The sequence below is a fragment of the Manis pentadactyla genome, chromosome 1 (assembly GCF_030020395.1).
Source record: "Manis pentadactyla isolate mManPen7 chromosome 1, mManPen7.hap1, whole genome shotgun sequence".
Lineage (NCBI taxonomy): Eukaryota > Metazoa > Chordata > Mammalia > Pholidota > Manidae > Manis > Manis pentadactyla.
Genome location: NC_080019.1, coordinates 158,729,504 through 158,746,922, shown reverse-complemented (window position 1 = coordinate 158,746,922; position 17,419 = coordinate 158,729,504). Strand labels below are relative to the sequence as shown.

General features: G+C 32.3%; 2 protein-coding genes across 11 annotated transcripts in view; both read left to right on the top strand.

The window, feature by feature from the left end:
• Positions 1-13,966, top strand: part of SENP7 (SUMO specific peptidase 7) — a 208,348-nt gene extending 194,382 nt beyond the window's left edge. For all 10 annotated transcript variants that reach the window (XM_057502256.1, XM_057502253.1, XM_036916469.2 and 7 more), the window contains 9 exons: positions 45-161; positions 3,147-3,269; positions 6,081-6,173; positions 6,803-6,927; positions 7,520-7,572; positions 8,887-8,930; positions 9,021-9,089; positions 9,927-10,077; positions 12,135-13,966. In XM_057502256.1, coding sequence (XP_057358239.1) covers positions 45-161; positions 3,147-3,269; positions 6,081-6,173; positions 6,803-6,927; positions 7,520-7,572; positions 8,887-8,930; positions 9,021-9,089; positions 9,927-10,077; positions 12,135-12,272 — 913 coding nt within the window. In that variant the 3' untranslated portion in view covers positions 12,273-13,966. The remainder of the gene's footprint in view (positions 1-44; positions 162-3,146; positions 3,270-6,080; positions 6,174-6,802; positions 6,928-7,519; positions 7,573-8,886; positions 8,931-9,020; positions 9,090-9,926; positions 10,078-12,134) is intronic.
• Positions 13,967-16,660: 2,694 nt separating this feature from the next.
• Positions 16,661-17,419, top strand: part of IMPG2 (interphotoreceptor matrix proteoglycan 2) — an 85,020-nt gene continuing 84,261 nt past the window's right edge. Inside the window, exon 1 of the mRNA XM_057502249.1 lies at positions 16,661-17,241. Within this exon, the coding sequence (XP_057358232.1) occupies positions 17,157-17,241 (85 nt within the window). The 5' untranslated portion in view covers positions 16,661-17,156. The remainder of the gene's footprint in view (positions 17,242-17,419) is intronic.

Sequence of the window (17,419 nt, the reverse complement as noted above, 5' to 3'; positions counted from 1 at the left end):
TTTCAATTTTTTAATAACTTGATATTTTATTTTTACTTTTTAAGGTTGATTGTGTATCCTCCACCACCTACTAAAGGGGGATTAGGAGTAACTAGTGAAGATCTGGAGTGCTTAGAAGAAGGGGAGTTTCTTAATGATGTAATCATTGATTTCTACCTGAAGTAAGTATAATCATAAATGATCTCATTTTTTATAGGTTTTGATATGAATTATAAAGTAAATGTCTATTTCTGAAGTACTTAACTCTAACCACAAGTTACCTGCCAAGTTTGCAGATTTGAAAAAATTTTGCCTACCAACATCAGTTAATCAACAGTATTGACTCAGTTTCTTTCCTTTACTTCCCATAGATACAATATACTTCAGAAGAATTACTGTTCTTTTTTTTGGTTTAGTTTTTGTTTATTTGTTTTTGATTTATCCTTCTTTGACTATTGTGTTTTTGTGGTGAAGGAAGTACTTACATTAATACAAATCACTTTGGGAACTGGAAAGAAGCAACTCTGTGGCTATCTGTTGTATCTTTAAGTACTATAAGAGTTAACTGTCATTTAAAGAATCCCTATCACTATTCCATTAAAAATAATTTTCATCTTTTTGTATAGTCAAGCTGAAGGAATAGATAGGAAAGTTTTATGAACTTTACTACAAAGATAATTTGTTTCTGGCCTTCATTTCGTACTATATCCCTAGACCTATATTATTTTCAACTCTTTGAGATGTTTCCTAATTACTTCACTGATCCCCTGCAAGCCAAATTTATTATCTTCTTACTTAAACCCTACTATTTTATTAATAATACTAATTTCATTCAGGCTCAAAAATCTCACATTATCATTTACTCTTCATCTCAGGCATTGTAGAATCTCTTGAAGTTTGATTTGGATTTTTTTTATATCTTCTACTCAATGCCTCATGAATTATGAGGTTTTCCAGCCTGGTTTGTAGGAACAGGCATTATTCCAACAACCTGTATGAATGCTGGGTACCATTCCCTCTGGTCTTTCAGGTAGTTCTTTCCTCAGTCATAGGTATTTTCCTTACAAGCATGCAATGATCAAAATTTTGCTAAGTACTTGAGGACTCTGCACCTATATGGAGTTCTCTCTACAGACAGCTCTTTCCTTTCTGTTATTTTGATCTGCACAGTCCAGCTACTTTACTTTTCTCCTGACTCTCATCATCTCCTCAATTTAGGGAGTCTTCCCGGTTCTTCTTGGGTTACTCCTTCTTGTGCTGCAGCCTGGAGACTTATGGCAGTAAGCTCAGGCGTTAATGGAACTCACCTTGTTTCTCATTTCTCAAGGATCGCTGTTCTCTTTTTGCCTGATGCCTACTGTTTTGAAACTATTGTTTCACATACTTTACCTGATTTTTTTGCTCATTACAATCAGGAGAGTAAATTTGGTCCTTGTTATTCTGTCTTGGGTGGGAATGGGTCTCCATTACCATTGATTCTTTACCTTCCCTTTCCTCTCTGCATGTTTAGTTGCCAATTTTAGTAAGTTCTGTCTCTCAAATTTATTTATTCTTTCTTCTGTCATCATGATCTTTCCAGTACTCTGTATCTTACCTAAATTGTTCTTTTGTCTTTTTAACTAGTCTCTTTATATCCTTGGTTTCTGTTTTCCTATCCATTATTACCACTATTATTATTCTCAAACTACTCTATGAATGCAGTTCCCATTAGAAACTTTTAGTTAATTTCTTATTGCCTGTCAAAATGAGTTCAAACATAGTTTGGCATTTGAAGGTCTTGATAATATGACACTAATCTGTCTTTTTAGTCATCTACCAATAACTCTACACATATTACATAGGCCAGCAAAATTGAATTATAAACCATTTAGTAAACAAAGCCCATCCTTATTCACTCTTTTACCTTAATACCCTGTCATTCTTGCTTCCTGCAGTACTCTTCTCTTTATCTCAACCTATTGAAATTTTATTCCTTTTTCAAGGTTCTTTTCAAGTGGTACCTTCATGAAATTTTTCCTAATCTTCTAAACATCTATTAGTAACTCCCATTGTCCTTCACTGGCATCTCTTTTATCATACTTAATTTTGCCTTATTTTAAAGACATTTGGTGGTATTGTGATCATTCTTCTAAATGTTAAGCATCTTATTTTACTTATTTTTGTATCTTGGATAGTAAAATGTAAATTTTGTGAGATGAATTGGATCATCTTAAATGTTAATTTTGGTATGTTTTGCTGGGTTAGCTAATAAAATTTTACTTTTGACTCAGTTCTAATAGTAATTTTCTGTACTTCCTTTTCAATGAACTGCTTGTATCTCTGTCTTGATTTCTTTTTAGAGGGGATTCTAATTTTATTTTTTAAACTATTTTCTATTTTTTAAATTGATTAACTTTCAAGCGCCAAGTTACATAAATCTTAAGTGTTCAGCTAATGAATGTTCACATATGTATGCGCCCATGTAATAATAATTCAGATCAAGATAACAGTACATCAGAAGCATCCTGTGTATTTCCTTCCATGTAGTATTCCCTCCCCATAACCATGCTAAAAAAATTCAAGTTTGTGTTTTTCTTTTATGATTTTTTTGAAAGCAATTACAAGGTTATTTTTGAACCTGCATAAGCTATTAAGAATAACAGAGCTCTCTAATTATGAAGGGTTTAAACACTAAGTGAATTGCAAGCTTATGTTGAAGAATTGTTTTAATATAGAAATGGTATTTAATAAGGATTTATAAATTAGTCATAGCGTAATTAAAATTTTTCTGCATTTATTTAGGAGTGCCATACTTTCAGTTTTACATTTGATGTGTGATTATTGGATTAATATTTTCCTTCTGTCCTCTGGATTCTAAGCTCTGTGGGGGCAGGTACTTCCCCCCCCCCCTCTCATTTTGTGTTTCTAATGTACATGTGGTGCTTGGCACGTGTTAGGAATTTGATAAATATTTGTTAAATAAATAAGTGGATAATTTCTGCTTTAAATGATCTTGACATCAGGTGAGGTAAGTAAAGAACAAAGAAAGCTGAAATCAGAGCAGATTGCAAGATTGCTTTGAGTCGAATTAGACATAACAATGAAGATTTCCAGAACACATAGGATACTTGAGGGAAGACAGGTAAAATCTAAAAATAACTTACTTCTGTGGTATTGCTACTTTATAGGTATCTTATACTGGAGAAGGCTTCAGATGAACTTGTTGAACGAAGTCACATTTTTAGTAGCTTTTTCTATAAATGCTTGACGAGAAAGGAAAATAATTTAACAGAAGATAATCCAAATCTTTCGTAAGTCTATCTTCCAGTGTACTTAAATTCTAAGAGAAAAATACACTATTTTGATGCACTTAGTGAAATAACTTCTCATAGTATTTTTTAGAATGAGCAATGTTACCTCTTGTGAAGTCCTGGGCCTGTTTGCTCTGAGAGACATTTCTCACCCTTCCATTATTTTGTTCCCTGTCAGAGGGAGGTTGGTACTTGCAGGCTGAATTTCGAATTGTATGTTATTTGGGCAACACTGGGGATTGGAGGGCAAGGAAGGAAGAAGCCAGTTCATTTCTTCCTTACCCTCATTGAGTCGTGCAGTGATTCTGGCAGTGGCCATCTTTCCTCTGTGGGTCCCTCTTCACCAGCTTCCATCTGGAGGTACTGTCTCTTTCCTTTACCCTTTATCCTATGGGTATAGCAGTTTCCTACTATGCTAATGTTTGATTACTTCACTGCCTCCTTTTTTGGCTTTACACTTTTTCTGTCACCACTGTATCCAATCCTCTAGCATTATAGTTTATTGTTGTAAATATATAGAGTAGTTTTGTTTTCCTGGTCAGACCCTAACTAACATATTACTATTAAACTGATGCAGCATTATACAAAATACCATATTTGTTTGCATAATTAGCTGATAATCAGTGTAAATGGAGAGGGAAGATTTTTAAAAATAAATTTGGATTTAACATTTCTGTTGCTCCTCTGTTCTGTTTTATGATGTGTTTGGAGATTAATGGTTGGTACCATGCATTTGATCCCACATTTTAAGATTACTGATCAATGTGGAGATAATTAATTTGGTACACCTACTTAGAAACTGAAGAAAGTAGGTAGATTGAGTTGTATTTTTAAATTAAAAAATATTTTTTTAATTAAGTGTTATATTCGTGATCATATATAAAACTAGTATAAAACAAAGTTACGTGAGTGGCATATTCAAGGGTAAGATATATGTAAGATACTATACATATATAGTATCTTATATATACAGATATATACACACACATATGTGTATATACACACTTACACCTACACATGCTACTATTTCCTACTAATGCATGGTCTGATAGGTATGTAATTTCTATTCACACAAAGAATTCCTACAAATCAGTTAAAAAAAAAAAGATAACGCAAAAACAAAGTGCCAAAAGACACAAACTTTAATGGCTAATAAATCCAAGAGTCACAAACCACTAGTGTTAGGAAGTAACAGAGTAAATGACACAGAAATTCATTACTATGGTATATGAGATCCTGCAAGGTCTGACTTTTCTCCACCTCCCTAAACTCATTTCACAACATTCTCTTCCTTCATTTACCATATCTCAGCTCAACTTAATTCCTTTCACTAAGCCCTTTTCTATTTTTCTTACTAAAATTTCTCCTGACACTTTATTACTTATTTCACAACATGATCTCTAATCATTTATTTGTTTGTTTGCTTGTTCATTTTGTCTCTCACCCCAAAGTATAAGCTCTATGAGGTGATGTCATCTGTCTTATTTTCTACTCCATCCGTAATGCCTTTTGTTTCAGTGCTTGGAATTCAAAATGAAACATAATAATGTATATTATTGAGTAGGATGAGAACTTTTGGATATTGAATATTTTTTACACAATTTGGGAACTGAAAATAAGAGATCATATTGTGACCCACATTATCTATTCCATCCTCCTTGCCCCATCCAATATCTAACATACTCCCAGTCAAATATGGTTAGCATAATTAGGAAGCCTGCCATACAGCAGTATAACAAAATACAAGAAAACAAGATGTTTATCCTTAAGATTTTCAAAGGAAAACAAATTTGAGAGACTATGCACTAGTTGAAAGTAATTATTTATTATCATTGTAATGGTTGGGTAATTATGAAATAAAATTCAGTAAACATGATTCTTGATTATTTTATGAAGTTAATCTTCCATAAAGTATCTAATTTCTACCACATCTTTTAGCCCATTCTGGATTCCCATCTTACTCCTAATGTTTACCCCTGTGAGTTTGGTTAGATATATAGATGAACTGGGATGGGGCAAAGATGATCTGTTTCTTATATTACTTGATATGTAAGTATATAACTTAATGATTTTGTTTAATTCCCTACATAAAAAGAGGTCCTTCAAGGGGCTGAGCCAGAAGTTACATACAACCTCCTTTATGCCACTGTCCTTTTGACACTTATATTTTAGTTATTTGTTGTAGTTTTTTTCTATCCTCATTATTTTGTAAATTCCTTTAGGGCAGTGTGGGTGATATTCATTATTTGTTCTTAGGAATCTCATAAATATTTGTTAAAGAAATAAAATGTAAGATGGATAAATGGTAGGTATGCTCACCTCATTGTCTTATAGTTTCCTTATAAATGAAATGAAGGGAGATGAGTTTCATCTTTTAAAAATCCAAGAATATATTCCTCGCTATTTCTTTTCTAGTAAGTTTAAACTCCTCCCTCATTACAGATACAACATTTAGATAATTCCGTTAAGGTTTAATGATAACGTTTTGTGCCATGCCCAGGTGAAACTAAAAGGCATGAACAGGTATAGCTGTTTTTATTTACTTGCTAAACCACTTTCGGAATCTTTAAAATATTTATAAATTGCTTCCTTTCTTCTCTCCATTACATTATTATTTATAGTGAACAGATTTAAGAAAAATCAGGAGTTAATAAAAGGAGATGATTTTCTAGTGTGTTAAATATGTATCTTGAAGAAGATGGTTAAATACACTAAACCTGCATTTTTCAGTATTTAAAAAGGGCTCTTGAAATCCTTATCTTAAATTTTAGTTCTTTACATATCAAATATATCTATTTCTCATATTCCCAGAATGGCACAGAGAAGGCATAAAAGAGTAAGGACATGGACTCGTCACATAAACATCTTTAATAAAGACTATATCTTTGTGCCTGTTAATGAGTCGTGAGTATTTCAGATTATTTAAAAACATAGTTGGATAGAGTTTAGAAAAATATTTTTGTATATTTTTAGTTTAATAATCAGTTAAAAGTGTGGGTACATAAATCTCATGTTATTTTTTATTTTTTATTTTAAAGAATTAGCTAAAACAGTGAGTTATCTTGGATTTTGATTTGAAAGTGGTTGTGTTATAATTATAGTGAAAAAAAAATGACAAATGCCCACAAGACTATAATGACTGAGAAATTGAATTTTGGGATGGGTCAAAAGATTTTTCTAGATAAAAAAATTAAAAAATTTAAGATGAATCTTCAAATATTTAGGAGAACAAGGTTTCTAGCATTAACAGAAAAAAGGTGATGCTATGAGTCTATTTATTAAAGCATATCCTCAGCAGGGAACTCAGATTATATAAAAGTAAGCAAGTTTGAATTACTCAAATTTTACGCCAAGTTGTCTTACTACTTTAATTACTTTTGGAATGTGTATTCTATATTATATCAGATATTACAATGTTCTTCTTCAAAATTGATACAAAGTTTGTCATACCCACTTTCTAAGCTGTAGCTCTAGAACATATTCTACATTGTTTAGATTTTTGGGTTATTAAGATTGTATTTCTTTTTCAACAGGTCTCACTGGTACCTTGCCGTCATTTGTTTTCCATGGTTAGAAGAAGCTGTATATGAAGATATTCCACAAACTACATCACAGCCCTCCCAGCCTCAGCAATCCCAACTTGACAACAAAACAATAGGTGATTAAACTTGCTGTTTACTTAACATTGATGGCATTTTCAAAAATGACAATAGTAAAATGATTGTAGCAAACAATATGAAGTTATGAGAGAGTGATTTGTAGTGACTAAATTTATTAGAAGAAAGAATAAGAAGTCTGAAATATTCATGATACATGCAAGCCTCATTTATTGACAAAATGTAAGTCTGAAGTTACACTGTCAAGTTTTATCATAGCCTTTTTATAGAGTAATCTTGCTAATATGATTGAGAACTCATGCCATGTATCTTCAGGCATACCTTGAAATACCCCATTTTTTTCTTAATATAAATGAAAACAATTATTACTGATAATAGTAGTTTAGCAAGGCAATATCAGCTCTCTTATAATTCTTCCATGATTTTTCTTATGTTACAATCCAAACCTTAAGTAAGCAAATAAATCTACTTTCTTTGAGGAAAAAAAACTCAAAATTATGTGTTTTATAGCTGTAGCTATAAGTGGCAAGCAGAATTAATAGCCATTACTATTAATACTGGCCAAAACCTTATCTAAATAGTTTGATTAGACGTAGAATAAACACTCATAATTGCTTTGTTATTTCTAACTAGATAATGATCTACAGACTACTTCAGCACTATCCTTGGGTACTGAGGATTCTCAAGTAAGTGTGTTCTTTACAGATGTGAAGGAAGGAAAACTTATCAATGTAATAGTTTTATCTGTAAGATAAAGAATAGCTAGATGAGCAGTGATGGATATTGCTGGACCATAATTGGGCTGTTTTATGATTCTTATATTTTTTGTGGGCGTAGGAAAGAGAACAAGAGAAATTACCATTCTTCTTGGATCTGTTTAGCTTAGTGTAGCTCCCTTGGTTTGTTTATTCAGTAGTTTATCTGATCATCTTGGTTGACTACTTTCCTGGTATCTAAAGGTCAGATGTATTTTTATTTTTCATTATGTCAACAGCTTTTTGAACTTAGTGTAATTAGTAATCTAAGCAAACATGTTTTAAATTCTACTTTCTATTATTGTGAGTTGTTGGTAAAAATCATTCAAAGTAGATTCAAGGTTAATCCATATAACTCCTGAGGCTAACTTTTCTTTATATGGACCTCTAAACTACTATGTGTGGTCTAGATTTGGTGTCTTAATTGATTAAAGTAGCCACCTAGTGATTTTTTAAAATTATATGTACAGACAGCAGGAGCCTCCTTGGCACATGTCTTCCCTGGCATAGGATGGGCTGAAGGAAAGAAGTTTCCTTTTCTGCCATCACAGTGGCAGGATAGGAGAGTTCTGTTTTGCTTCTAGAACCAGGTTTCCCAGATTGGTTTCCTTGGGATACTTGTTCTGAGATGCAGATTATGATAAAAAGGATTCTGTGGTCAATTAAGTTGAGTAAACCCTGTGTCCTATTCCTGTGTCGGAGATTAACAATGTTATGTTAGAATAATAAAGGTACTGAGAAGTTCTGCATTAAAGAATCTGTTTAAGTTTGATCTGTTATTTCTCAAATTAATCAACAAAAACAGCAAAACACCCATCCCTTTTCCCTGAATACCCATTAATGCTCTGCTTCTTGTGCTTCAAAGGGAAGAAATGTGTCTCCACCTGAATCATATATTGAGTTAGAGAATATATTTAAGAACAGATTAAATTAACTTGTTTATTTTTGTTTAAGATGATAACTGAATAAAAGTAATCAGAGTTCCAGATTGTTTTTTAGGCAGTGTTAAAGGTCCAAAACTTCTTGAGGCCACATGTAAAAGTGTATGAACTACTGTTTCACCAGTATGAGAAAATAAAACAATGAAATTTTGAAAACAAAGTTGACTCACTTCAGATGATGAAAAAAACTCTTATTTGAAATTTAATTTTCAAATTTGTTTGAAACAATTTGAAGAGTAGCTGAATATTAATTTATTAAAACTGGCTTTAATTGCACAGTCATAAAAATTCATGTTTATTTCAGAGTACTGATACGAACATGACAATACCAAAGAAAATGTGTAAAAGGTATGTACATGCTCTAAAGTCCTTTCAGATATTTAAGTTTACTTCATCTACAAATATATACATCTTGATTTCTTCCTTTGCTTTTCATAGGCCATGCATTCTCATATTAGACTCTTTGAAAGCTGCTTCTATACAAAACACAGTTCAGAATTTACGAGAGTAAGTAATGACAATTTTACCCTCAATCTGTTGTCTGAAATCTGAATAATTTTGAAGCTACTTTAAGAATTATTGAAAAGATAATATCAGGAATTATAGTTTATTATGTATTTAGATGATGTCTCTAAATCTAATCAATAATAAATGCCTCCATATTAATATCTGCATTAATATTCAAGTATTAATATTTCTCAAGGATTATATTAAAAGTACATTTGGAATTTGCATTAATTATTGAAAGAAAAAACATTCAAAATATTAGTGGTTATCAAAAGTAACACTTCAGAAAAAGTAAAAACTTTTTCACGTGTGTGTGTAATTTGGTAATTTGCTAATTACTGGAAAAAACAAGCAACTAAGGTTTTAAAACAATTTGTTAGTTTACTTTGTAATATAAATGGCATTATATATGAATTGTGAAAGTTGAATTGTAGGAAAAATTCTGGCTTTTATTGAAATTAAGATGATTTTGTTTAAAGTAGGACTCCGGGAGCCTCACATGTAGTAAATTGTACTGTTAAAGTTTAATCTTTGGAACAAGTAATGACATGATAGCATCTTACTATGTTGATAGACAGTGACTGCAGTGGGGTATGGTGAGGACTTGATAATATGGGTTAATGTTGAAACTACAGTGCCATTCATGTGAAGCCTTCATAAGATTGTATACCAGTGATAGTATAATAAAAAATAAAATAAATTTTAAAAAAGTTTAGTCTTTGGAAATTTGGCCTGAGGCAACATACCTGGCAGCAAATGTTTTCCCACCTTTATGAAAGTGTTGCATAGTAGTAAGGAGATTTCTATTAGAGTCACTGTACTTTTTGATGACTTAAGGTATTTAGAAGTAGAGTGGGAAGTTAAAAGAAAAACTCATCGTGAATTCAGCAAAACAAACATGGTGGACCTATGCCCTAAAGTTCCTAAACAAGATAATAGCAGTGATTGTGGAGTGTATTTACTGCAGTACGTGGAAAGCTTCCTTAAGGTATGTAAAAATATAAATAAGTTTTTTATTCATAATTAACAGCATATAGTCACAAGTTGTTGGGTAAGCAAAGAGGCAGGAAAATGATCCAGGTAATCAAGAAAAAAAAATAGAATCACATATAATCCAGATATTGGAGCTAGCGGATAAGAAAATGATTTGATTAATATATTAGAAACAATAGTCAAAGATGAACAAAATGGATGAAGAGAGAGAATCTACTGAAAAAAATTCTCTAGCTGAAAATGCATAATGATATATCTGAAATTAAGAATTCATTGGATGGGTTTCAATAACAAGCAGACTGGATGATGCAGCAGACGACAGCATTAGGGAACTTAAAAAAAAAGTACCATAGGGAAAATCAAACTGTAGCTCAGAGAGTAAAAAGAATGTAAAGAGAACATAAGAGACAAGTGTGCTGTAGTCAAAAAGTCTAGTACATGTAATTGGAGTTCCAGAAGGATTAGGTAGGGAGAGAGGTAGAAAAGCACATACAAATTTGATGAAAAAATTTCAAACTGAAAGACTCTTAGATTCAAGAAACTCAGAAAACCATAAGGTATGTAAGTACAATGACAATTATGGGTGTTGTTATTTTTTAGCTCATCAGAGTCTTCATAGGTACTATAGCAATATTAAAGCAGAATTTAATAGCAAGGAAGCACTCTTTGTTTCTTGAACTGTCAGCTTGTTACTTTAGTTTTTACCAGTATCATTATGAAGATGGACATAGGAGCCAGGGTATTTTTTACTAGAAGCTTGTTTGGAAAATCCTTAAAGGTACTTGTAGAGCATGAGTGTTATAGTATGTTACAACTTTTGGTTAATTAGAGAGGAATGATAATGTATAGTAGAAGATGGCATATATTATGGAAACCTTTAAGTTTATTATGTTTTTTTTTTCCTTTTTTATTCCACATTGGAACTTCATTATAGGGTGATAGTTCTGTTCTTCTAATACTCTTTCCAAAGAGACTTACTTTTATGTTTCTTATATTCAAAGTGCCTTGTTACATAACATATCCTGAGTGTGTTGTATAATTCTACTTTATATAGTCTCAGGCAGTAGAATATATACTAAAATAGGTCATAGCACCCTTGAAGATTCCTGGGGGAAAAACTCAAAAAACTAAACCTCATGTTTTGCAAATTTGTGCACTAATATAACAAAGCTTAGTTTAAAAGAATAGGTTTGGGGTAAACCACTCAAAATCTTTTAACTAAATCCTAACAAAAACAATTGACTACTTCTAACAAAAATATTTGCATAGTTAAATCTCCACTGACATTTGCTCCTAGAATCAGTCCATTCTTTCAGCTTTATATTCTGGGACTCTTTGCCTTCGTCAAGATGTAAATCCTTACATCTGGCTTCTACTAGTTTCATTAAATTTATAAACAACATCTAGGGATAGCCTTCTTCAGCAGTTATTTATTTATTTTTAAACACAGGGGGAAATGTCTTTGCAGTTGCAACTTGCAACTTGCAACTTACTGATTAAATTTGATGTAATGAAAACTATGGCAGTCCTTGAGCCATTATATTGGCTATTTCTTGCACTAAAAGAAGGCACTTCTGCAGGATCTTTTGTTTTTTCCTTTTTTTTTCTTCTGTTTTTTTTATATGAGATTCTTCATTTACTGCTAGTTTTCTTTTTGTTTTAATAGTTTTAAAATATTAACGTGTTGGAAAAAATTGCATTCAAACCCATCTGACTTCTGCATTGTGCTGAATTATTCTCTATTTACCAATTGTTTGCCCTAATTCACTTAAACAGGCATTACAGTAGAACAGATGATATTTAATTTTGACATTCAAAAGTTAACAATTTAATGAATGGCTTGAATTGATTGTGGTGATGATTGCACAACTCTGTGAATATACTGAACCATTCATTTGAATAATTTAGGTGAATTATATGGTATTTGGATTATGTTTTAGTAAAGCTGTTACTTAAAAAATGTTAGCAATTTCTCATTTCTTGTAAAAATGAAATTAACACTAATTTGAATTATATTGCTAAGTGATTGCATTCCTTCTTTTCTCTCATTAGGATCCTATTGTTAATTTTGAACTTCCAATTCATTTGGAGAAATGGTTTCCTCGTCATGTAATAAAGACCAAACGAGAAGATATTCGAGAGCTCATTTTGAAACTTCATTTACAGCAACAGAAGGGCAGCAGTAGCTAGTTAATCTGTACAAACATGACACAGATGTTCTATACGATTACTGGAAAGCTACTTAGCAGCATTTGTGTTAGCCAGCTCACAGAGGAGAAAATAACTTGCAGTAGTTTTATAAGTCATTGAACATTATTTAAAATATATAAGATATATTATTAGAATTGTTGGGATCTCATAGATGCAGTGGAAATGGGGGTAATATAGATAAAATTATTAGATAGAAATTAAAATTTCATAAATATTTGATATATATTTCTTATTAAATATGCTTGGATTATGCAATAGCATATGTAATGTGTGAATGTTTTTGTAGATAATACAACTACGTGATTCTGTACTTCGATGTAACTGAGGGTTGAGGGGAGCTAGGTCCTTCCTGGTGCCAGCCCCAGGGCTTGTCAGCTTTGTTGACAAGTCCCATTATATTGTAATTCTGTTCTTTGCAGCTCAAGCATGCAGTATAAATACTGTGTATTTTTTTAAAAAGGAATTTAGTATTAAGGCTTCAGAAAATGCCATTTACGGCATCCCTTCTGTATGGTATAAAAGAAGACATGATGTTAGGAAGATGATAAAATTCACTCTTTCAAAGCACAGCTTATTTTTCTTAATTGCTAAATGGAACTGTTACTCAGCTCTAATTGTTGTTTTCCATTCTTTTGATGTTATATATGGGGATCTGATAATTTAATTTAGTTCATTCATTCAGAGTGAAATTTGGTACAAAAAAATTCAGTTACCCAAAATAGATTTCTTAAAATTATATATGTAGATCAACATCATTTATTTGAGGTCTGGCTGTATATAAATACCGACTCCTATCCTATTTTGATATCCCAGAGTATATGTTCACAGTTTCTGTATCAAAGATAAAATTGGTGTCCACATAACTTAGAAAAAAATGCCCTCAAAATCTTATTGTTAGAACTAAGTTTACAATTTCAGGCTCTGTTTACCCAATATTCATCTGCAAATATAAACAGATTACTCTCATTGGTTTTATATTTTCAAAGTGTAGTTTTTAGAGACCTGTGATCCCGTGGAATTTAAGTTTTTATCAAATGTTCAGGTAACAGTTCTGAATTCATGTGATGATGGTGGTATTTCATATGATTAAACACTTCCCAGCCTTCTATGTTATCAGGAATATTTTGAAGGGATGATTGATTATATTGTATTTTCTCAGATAAGAAAAATGTTTTAAGATTATTAATTTAATCTTCTGTCTTAAGCATCTCTTGGATTTATAATATAACTATCTAAAGCAGTGAAGTAAAGACAATTTCAGATAGAGCGAAAAGTCGAAATATTTCATTTCAAAATCATATGAATTGAGGTTGTCATCAGCATTCTTAAGTTTTTGTTAACCATGTCTGCATCTTTATATTGTTAAAGATAGTTGTCTTTTGGAGATTTCCTATAAAGATGGTTATAATTATGTTTCATTCCTGATTTGTGTGTGGAGGAGGGGACTTTTCTAGATGACTATTAATAATTTTGTGAATCTAATTTTGGGAAAGCAAGTGTATAATACACTTTCTTGTGACTTCTTAACTTTTTTGTTCATATGTTTTTCAATGATACCACTGTCCTTTATCATGTTTGGAAGATTGTTTAAAATTCATTTTCCTAAATTCATGTGGAAATGATGCTTTGAGAATATCAACATTTTGTATTAAACATGTTTCCAGTTCATTAAACTGAGGTGTAATTTTTTTTTTAAGAAATGCCAGCCATGCTTAGAAATAAATTTTAAATTGTATAATGCCCAGTGCATATCATATTGCTGGTGTTTAGATTAATTTTTCTTCCTACTTTAACAGGCATGTAATTAATTTGTCAGTTCAGGTTACAACTTCTGAACATCTGCTACTAGCAGGGAATTTGCTAGGTACAAAAAACCCCAACTTATTCGTAAGTCATTTATAGTCTAATGGAAGAAATGGACATATGAGCAGTTAATATTCTCTGGTAAAAACAGTCATAGAGTTTCTTTGGGACTTCAGTCTGGTGTGTGTGTGTGTGTGTGTGTGTGTGTGTGTGTGTGTGTGTGTGGTGTAGTGACAGGTGGTAGAGAGGTAAGTAGGAAGAGGCTTGTCAGTGGACAGGGAAACACTTTCTGAAGAAGATAATACTATTTCTAATTCACAACTCCTGGGATTAAAAAAAGAAGTGATATATATGTATTTTTTTAAGTCATATCCAATTACTTAACAAAGACTTAGAAAAAGTCTAATACCTCTTAAAATCAGCTTCTTTTCTGTTTTTGTTAGGGGGAAAAATAGGCCTAGACTTGTCATATAGAGCCCTTTCTAATCTGGTTCCAATCTATATTCATTCCATCCTCATGTTTCCACTATCACTCACTTTTTAATTATGTAGAATTATTCATTTATGCTTTAATTACTTTTGGCTTAAGTTATTTCTTCATAGAAAATTGTCTTGGGTTTTCTTTTTTTCAATACTGTTTCTTTGGAAATTCACTGAACTAAACTAAGTGCAAAATGACAGCTGTACTTAATATTTTTTTGTTGTGAAAATGACCTCCAATTCTTGAAATGTTTCTGGATTGGGAGAACTGTGAGTAGAAGTGTATACTCTGAAAAGGCCTTCTTGACCAGAGTTGTATGAAACCCTGTTGGTAAACATTGGCCTCTGCTTCCCTCTATAGAGTGTCTCATAACAGATTGTCCTTGTGGAAATTTAGAAGCTTTGCTCAGGGGCTGTTAAAAGTCATGGTTCTGTGAAATGAGGCTTTCTTATTCTGGTGTGATCTCTACCCACCCAGGTAGTCTCTTCTCTGTTTATAATTGAGTGCAACCCTTTTTTGAGGGCTCAAGAAATCAGGATCAGGACTAGCTTAGGAGTCAAGAGAAATGAATGTGCTTTAGATCTTTACAAAACTTTTTTTTTTACAGAGGCATATGACATAAAGTACAAATTTATTGCTATTTGATAGTAAATCCTTAGCCTCAGTGAGGATTTTGACTAATTGAATTGCTTTCTACAAGGTTTATTTGATAAAAGCAGCTACTCCAATACAAATAATTTTATCTGGTTCCATTGTGGCAAAGGATATCCCTTCTTGGTTAAGAGTTCCTCATGTTGATAAACACACTGGGCCTCATGTCTAATAGCAAATTAAGCAACAAAGTTATCACATAACATTATTTATATTGTGTGCTTAGTACATGCCAGGCTATTCTAAGCATCTTCTGTGTTTTAACTAAATCCTCACAATAGCTCTATCATGAATTAGCTTTCCTATTTTCCTATTCTATAGAAAAGGTAGGAGACATAGTGGATATAGTGAAAGATTTTCAAATTTTTTATTAAGCAGGGGCATTTACAAGACAGTAGCTTTATTACAAATAGAAACAGTTCCAAGAAAACTAATTTTGTTTTCTATGTAGTTCTGTATTTCTGAAGTAGATAGTTACAGTCAGCCTGGGTATTTTATGCTTACAAATCATAGGGTCTAGAAGAACCCAGAACATGTAAATCTACTAGTCGAACCTGATAGATGAATTCTATCTATAGATAAGATTTATCTAGTGTGTCAGTTTCGACTAATAGTTTCGGGAAAAATTGTAAAACTCAGTGAATTGTGTCTCTAAAGAAGAAATTCAGATGGCCAACCGGCTCATGAAAAGATGCTCCACATTGCTACTTATCAGGGAAATGCAAATTAAAAACACAATGAGGTATCACCTCACACCAGTTAGGATGGCCAACATCAAAAAGACTAGGAACAACAAATGCTGGTGATGATGTGGAAAAAGGGGAACCCTCCTACACCACTAGTGGGATTGTAAACTAGTTCAACCATTGTGGAAAGCAATATGGAGGTTCCTCAAAAAATAGAAATGCCATTTGACCCAGGAATTCCACTCCTAGGAATTTACCCAAAGAATACAAGTTCTCAAATTCAAAAAGACATATGCACCCCTACGTTTATTGCAGCACTATTTACAATAGCCAAGACACAGAAGCAACCTAAGTGTCCATCAGTAGATGAATGGATAAAGAAGAGGTGGCACATACACACAATGGAATATTATTCAGCCTTAATAAAGAAACATATCCTACCATTTGCAACAACATGGATGGAGCTGGAGAGTATTATGCTAAGTGAAATAAGGCAGGCAGAGTAAGACAAATATCAAATGATTTCCCTCATTTGTGGAGTATAACAATGAAGTGAAACAGTGGGAACAAAACGGCAACAGACTCCAAGCAGGAACTAGCAGTTATCAAAGGAAAGGGGTGTGGGAGGGTGAGTGGGGAGGGAGGGAGAAGGGGATTGAGGGATATTATGATTAGTACATATGGTGTGGGGGGGATCATGGGGAAGACTGTAGCTAGCACAGAGAAGACAAGTAGGAACTCTGTGGCACCTTACTGCACTAATGAACAGTGACTGCAATGGGTATGGGGGAGACTTGATAATATGGGTGAATGTAGTAACCACATTGTTTTTAATGTGAAACTTCGTAAGAGTGTATATCAATAATACCTTAATAAAAAATTGCATATAAAAAGCAGTGAATTGTGAAACATGTTTAAGTGGACTGCATATTAAAGGCAAGGAGAGTGTTAGTAAAGAGCTTAGCTGGCTAGATTAGAATAAAGAAATTGTCTCTCCCCATCTGTTCCAATTAGCTTATCTCCTGCTTTCATAGCATGATGGTTATTTTAGAAAAGAAGTGAGAGGTTCTTGGAAAGGACACCATTTTTATTTAAGCTAATTTATAATGGTTTTGGAATGGTTATCAGTTCTCCAACAAACTTTTAAATGTTAGTGTTTTCCTGTAACAATTTTGTTATTGGAAGTTTCAAGGCTTTGGGTGTTCAGTTAAGGATTTTGGCTTCTCTTTTGTTTTGATCCAAATGATTATGTTTCCTTATTTTGAAAAGATTTCTCTGGGTATTTTGATATTTGTCCTGATAGAAGAAAGCCTTCCATCATTAACAGGTATTTAAAAATCTACACTGTTTTTATTTTTCCATATGTCTGTAGTATGTTCTCTCTAAAAATGACACTGTTTGATATGACTGCTGTAAGAAGTGGAATCAAATACTATATCAATCTTTGATCCTGCTTTATTTAAACTCTCAAAATCTCTCCAATAATTCTGGTTTTTCTCTACATT